We start from the raw sequence: 6,016 nt of genomic DNA on the forward strand, positions 1-6,016 counted from the left end.
TTCCTATCCCCCTGGTCCTGGAAGGAAAGTTTTACGGATGGCAACGGTGTCTGTGGTCCCTGACGCTTCCCCGGAGCCTCGCAGGCTCTGGGCGCCTGAACACATTCGGAAGGGGCTCTCCCCATCGCCCTTCTCTGCTCCCCACCCACACCCGCTTCCCTTCCCGCCGCGAGCACCGAGCGTGGGCCATGTGCGGGCACCATGCCCCTTAGGCCCCGGAGGGGGACGGTCCCCGCGGCCGAGTCTTCGATACCCAAGATTCAGACCCAGACGCGCCCAGAGCCTCCCGTAGTCTCGTCGGCGCTGCAGCCGGGTCCCCGCGGGGCTGGGGGGCTCGTGGCGTCGTAGCGGCTCCAGCAGGGGTGAAGGAAGTCGGGGACCCTGGAGGCCCCGAGGACGGGCCGTCTGGGGGCGGGAAGTGTAGCCCTCAGACCCTGCCCAGCCCCCTGCACCTCCAGGCCCCGGGGCTGGGCGGCCTCAGGCCCCGGCCCCACTCGCCCAGCGCCCAGCACCCAGCCACTCTTGGACTACGCACCTCCGCGCTGCTGGCTCCAGCCCTTCCCCGCATGACCCCGCCCCCTCTCGCCCCGACCCCGCCCCCGACCCCGCCCCCGACCCCTTCTGAACCAGGCACCTCCCCGCTGCTGGCTCCAGCCCTTCCCCGCATGACCCCGCCCCCTCTCGCCCCGCCCCCGACCCCTTCTGAACAAGGCACCTCCCCGCTGCTGGCTCCCGCCCTTCCCCGCATGGCCCCGCCCACCACTCTAGCCACGCCCCCTTCCGGACCAGGTGCCTCCCGGCTGCGGGCTCTAGCCCTTCCTCGCGTGGCCCCGCCCCCGCCCTCGCCCCCTGCCCAGGCCCGGCCCCTGCGGAGCCCAGAGACGCGTGGACGCAGGTGAGGCGCGCTGGGGTCCGGGCTGCAGCTTCCCGGTGCGGCCACAGTGGGCAGGTGGGCCTGTGCGCAGCCTTGCTAGCTGAGAATTGGCGGGGGCTGGGGGCGTGCCTTGGACTGACCCCCACCGGCCTAATCTGCGGAGCGGGGCCTGGCCCGGAACTGCCCGCCCGGCTCCTTGTGGCCGCTGGGGACCCCCGACCTCAGCCACTTTCCCTTCCCAGCCCTTAGCAAGGCTGCTTCTCCGGTTATTTTTTTAAGCTCGAGGCGTCTACCGAACCTCAGCCCACGACCTGCCCCTCTGGGAGGTGCGGGCCGCGGCCAGGCTCTGACCTCAACCTGGCACAGAGGCCCCGGCCCTCAGGCAAGATTGTCCGGGTAAGTGTGGGGCCCTGAGGCGCTGTGGTGAAGAGGTCTATGCAGGGGCCGCTGTGTACCTAGGATCTTCCTGCACTCACAAACCCCCAGGAGGTGCCAGGACCCGGGAGGCTCCCAGGGCCTGGAGGGGCGTCCCCGATGGGTTTCTGCCGCCACAGCTGTGACTCTCACGTGAGTGTGGAGAGACGTTTACTGGGCAAGTGAGGGAGGCCAGCCTCAAGGGCCGGCTCTGGTGGCTTTGTCCACCGGGGTGACTTGGGAACCAGGCGATCTAGGTCAGCAAGACAGGAACCCAGGATCCCAGAGTTGAATACACTGGGCTTAACCCGACCCACCGGGAGGCCCATGATGGGCTGCTGCAGTGGACTTGGAGACTCAGCACTCCTGGGACTAATGCTGCGTGGATGTCGGGTTGCAAGGTGGCTGCTGCAGCTCCAGCCATCACGTCAAGGCTAGAAGGAGGTGGCTGCTGCTTCTTTCACAGAAGCAAAAGCTTCCCCATCCCCTGCTGCACCCTGGCTCCTGGCCCACAGCTGGGTGACTTGGGAAAGCAGGGGTGGTGGTATTAAGCTTGTCTTACCCCGGTCATGGCTGTTAACGGGCTGGCACATTGCTGCTGGGACCAGACTGGAATTCTGCACACCAGGTAAGAGGGCGTGAACCTTGGGTAGGCAGCTGACGGCTCCACATGCTCCAGGAAAACAGCACCCATACTCCAGTAGAGGCTGGGCCTCCCCGGGCCTGAGTGCCAGGCTGCACTGAGCCCGGGCTCCCAGCGAAGGCACACTTTATGGCTTTGAGACAGCTCCCTCTGCCTCTTTGGGCTTTGGGGAAGGGCAGACACGGAAGTGCCCCAGGAGTCTCAGAACTGCCTGGGGCCTGAGTTTCTGAGCTGGCTTCTTGCAGGGGAGTGGCTCTTGTGTCTTTAGACCTCTGTGCAGATGACCTGGGAGGAAGGTCAGCCTTCCCTGCCGGAGGGGGCCCAGCAAAGCCTCAGCCCCTAGAAGTGAGGGGCCTGCCACTGCCTGCCCAAGGACCCCACTTCTGGGGGCCAGATGCTGAGAAGAGACACTGGGGGCCCAGCAGACCGGAGAGCTAACCCCAGTCCCACAGCCTGGGTGGGTTGTCAATTTCTGGCACCCCCTCCAACCCCTGCACCCCCTTCCCCTTAGGTAAATAGGAGGTCGAAACAGGCCAGAGCGTAAAGGAGGTGATTAGAGTCTGGGCTGGCTCAGGCTGGCTGGGCAGCTGTGCTAGTGCTTGGAGTTCCTACTCAGTCCCTGCGGTCTCCTGGCCTCTGTGGGCACTTGGACTGCCAGGCACTGAGCTGAATGCTGGGCTGTCCTGCAGCCACCCAGCCCACGACCCTCCTGTCTCTGTAGGGACTCCCTGAGGCCTTGAATCCACCCCAGCCCTGTGCTCAGTGCATCGTGCCCCCCAAGCCCCAGCCCTCCCAGAGGTGTGGGTGGGGGAGGGGCTGCAACCCACACAGGCCAAGGACACAGCTGCTGCCACTGCCTGAGGCCAGCCACGCATCCTCCCCAGGCAGGGACCGGTCTAGCTGTAGCCACTGCCCCGGACCTGCTGCCCTGCCCCATCCCACCCTCCCCGGGCCAGCCTCCCCAGAGGTCAGCAGGCGCCTTATCGGGCAGGGTTAAGGAGGGGGACAGTTATCAGAGGCTGCATCCTGGGTTGGGCCACAATGTCCTTGTCTCTTGAGGGTGGCAGGCTGTGCAGGCTCTCTGATAAAAGCACCCAGGAAGGGAGGCCCCTGGAGCGTGCTGGAAGGAAACACTGGCCTCCCACATGCCTGAGGTTAGGGCTTGGCCTGAGATGGAATTCCAGCGGCTTGGTCCCATCCTCCCGGCATGACCCTGGGCAAATGACTCAACCACTCTGTGTCTAGGTCGCCTGTTAAGTCAGGTGACAGAGCCGGTGAGGGAGCCAGCCCCTGACCCTTAGTGCCCCTCCCCTAACAGCAGCCCCAGAGGGGGTCTTGACTACTGCCTTCCATTCGGTTGTTTTACAGTGAAGTCACAGCCTTGCCACCTGTCTTGATCTCACCACTGTGAAGGCCCCACCTCTCCTGCTGTAGCCCCACAGCATGCAGCCCCAGGAGAGCCACGTCCACTATAGTAGGTGGGAGGACGGCAGCAGGGATGGAGTCAGCCTAGGGGCTGTGTCCAGCACAGAAGAGGCCTCATGCTGCCGCAGGTAAGGGGCCTGGGGGCGGCCTGCCAGCCACAGTAGGCCGGTGCCTAACCTGCCCAACCACAGAGACGCCTGCCCTAACTCCTGCCGCCAGCCCCATCACCCTCCACCCCATCCTGGCTGGGAGCCCACGGTCCAGCGGCTCAGCAAACCGCAGCCCTTGGCCTTCCCTCTGGTTGGCCGTGGGTGGGGAGAGCTTCCTCTTCACTCCAGCAGAGCGCCAGGCCCCTCCCCCTGACCCGCACCAATGGCCACAGTCCACTTAGGGGCCCCTCACGCGGCCCTGGCCTGGGGCTCACCTCCAGTTGGTTCTCACCCCAGGATCTCCCAGAAGCTGTGCACGGGCAAGCTGGGCATCGCCATGAAAGTGCTGGGCGGCGTGGCCCTCTTCTGGATCATCTTCATCCTGGGCTACCTCACTGGCTACTATGTGCACAAGTGCAAATAAATGCTGCCCCGCGTGCATGCTGGGGGCTGGCTGCACATGTGAGAGCACAGGCCTGGAGAGACATCCCTGTCCATATGGACCCCCACATAGACATGGACCCCACGGCACACACAGCAAACGGCACACGCGCTGGCAGCCACGCACACGAAGACACCAGGTGCACAGCTGTCACAGGCCCCACACGAGGGCGTACCACACACCTGGCACACAGTCCTTCAAAGGACCTACAGACAAACAGCTGGGCACACGTGGCTAGGAGGCCTGGGTCCAGCCTCAGCAGGAGCTGCAGGACACACCCAGGCTGGGCCCTGCGGCCTGGAGCCCCCAACCACAGCCTCCCCTCACCCAGCGCTCAGCCCCTTCCCTTGTCAAGGCCAGGATGAGGGGTTCCTTGGGCAGACAAGCTGAGCCCACCTCCCTGGCAGCCCCCCGGGGTGGGATCCTCCCTGCTGCTTTCCTCCATGGCAGCAGTGTGCAGAGCTGTGTGGCCTGGGCAGGCCCCTGTCCTCTCTGGGCCTTTCTGACTCCTGGTTTTGTAAGGATGGCTCCAATAAGGGCTATGTGTCCCCTGCCCTTGTCTCAGATGTACCGTGTCTTCCTTAGTAAAGTGGGCACAGTTCTTCCTAGGCAGTCCACCATACGCAGGGGCTGGGTGCATCCTCTTGGGGCTGGTGGCTGCCAGGGAGGACCCAGGTCTACCTTCCCTTCCCCAGGGACGGGCCTGGCTCCTCCAAGTACTCCTTGTGGGCCGAAAGCCTGTGTACAGAGGCATTAAGCGTCTGTTGAATGAACTGTGGACGACAGCCTTTGCCATAGTTGCCCGACCAGGCGTAACATCCAGGAAGGCTGTGGGAACGGCTTGTTTCCCCAGGGCAGGCCCCCTCCCATGTGGCTGTAGGAATGCACCCCTCCCAACTGGGCCCTCTGGCGAGGACACACAGCAGGCCTGGGGACCCGGATGTGGCTGGACCTCAGCTGTGTCCCAGGGACTTCAGTCCCATTTCCCCTCCACCCCCATCCTGGCCTCCAGTCTCAGCCTCTGGTCCCAACCTCCATTCTCTTTGTAGGTCTTTCCCGAGTCGTGTATTTGGCTCTCACCTACCACAAAAGACCCCAAAAACCTTGCCAGAAACATCTTAGGGAAGGGGTCTTCACCCCAGGGCTAGGGGTGGGAGACACGGGCAGCCACTATCCTCACGGGCACAGAGAAGGGGGGCCACAGGGCCAGATGAGGTTATCAGAGGGTTGAGGCTGCGCCTGCCCCAGGCCAGGTCCCACAGAACGCTTCAAGTCAGGTAAACAGGAGGGGCTGGGCCAGTCTTGGTGGGGAGGCCGACTCCACACCATCCGCCTTTTGGGCGAGCAGGCCCACTTGAGGTGTGCCTGGGGCCAGAACGGTGGCAGGTGGAGCTGCAAGGCTGATTGCACACTGCCCCAAGCCTCCTGGCTCCAAACCTGAGGAGGAAGCCCAAGGGCCTGTCCTGGGCTGGGGTGTGAGGCAATGATGCTTTCCTGGGAGCCTGTTGTTGGATGGGCCGCTGTCTGCCCCAGCCATGACAGCCTGGATCTTGGCACAAGTCTTCAAAAAGAGATCCCTACCTCTGACCTGCCACTCCCAAGGAGGGAGGGGAGTGGCCAGCTGGTGCCCTCCCTGGAGCCCAGCTTCACAGGACAGCACTGCCCTGGGGCTGCTGCAGTTTGGCTGCATGGGCCCCAGAAGGCAGCATTCTGATCTTGGGCATCCCCAAGAACTGGTGTGGCCCAGGAGCCAGACGAGGGTACAGGATGGGGATGGGAGTTGTCCCAGTTCTAGTGGCCCTGGTGCTTCTGCCACGGGTCCCACACGCCAGTGATGCCCACGCACCCCCACAAATGCTCCTCCCCGCCCTGTCAGGGGCCGGCAGCAGATGGCACGGGCGGATGTTAGGGTCTGCCCCAGATCTGGCTGGCTGCATCTGGCTCCGCCCTGGCAGGGGCCCAGCATCTTCAGCCAGGGGCTCCACCAGCAGCCCTGCCAGCCCCAGCAGGGGAGGCTGCAGGCAGACACCCACGGGTGCTCACTGGGCTGGGCACTCAAGTTACCCACA

General features: G+C 64.5%; 1 protein-coding gene across 1 annotated transcript; it reads left to right on the forward strand.

The window, feature by feature from the left end:
• The first annotated feature begins 907 nt into the window (after positions 1-907).
• Positions 908-3,988, forward strand: SMIM1 (small integral membrane protein 1 (Vel blood group)). The gene is made up of 3 exons (XM_025356579.1): positions 908-1,270; positions 3,300-3,484; positions 3,803-3,988. The coding sequence occupies exons 2-3, from the start codon at positions 3,375-3,377 to the stop codon at positions 3,927-3,929; spliced, it is 237 nt and encodes a 78-aa protein (XP_025212364.1). The 5' UTR covers positions 908-1,270; positions 3,300-3,374; the 3' UTR covers positions 3,930-3,988.
• The last annotated feature ends 2,028 nt before the right edge of the window (positions 3,989-6,016 follow it).

Source organism: Theropithecus gelada, chromosome 1 (genome assembly GCF_003255815.1).
Source record: "Theropithecus gelada isolate Dixy chromosome 1, Tgel_1.0, whole genome shotgun sequence".
Taxonomy (NCBI): Eukaryota; Metazoa; Chordata; class Mammalia; order Primates; family Cercopithecidae; genus Theropithecus; species Theropithecus gelada.

Coding starts and splice junctions, on each gene's coding strand:
- SMIM1 (XM_025356579.1), top strand. CDS start 3,375: ATGCAGCCCCAGGAGAGCCACGTCCACTATAGTAGGTGGGAGGACGGC. Junction 3,485..3,802: donor GAGGCCTCATGCTGCCGCAG/GTAAGGGGCCTG, acceptor TTCTCACCCCAG/GATCTCCCAGAAGCTGTGCA.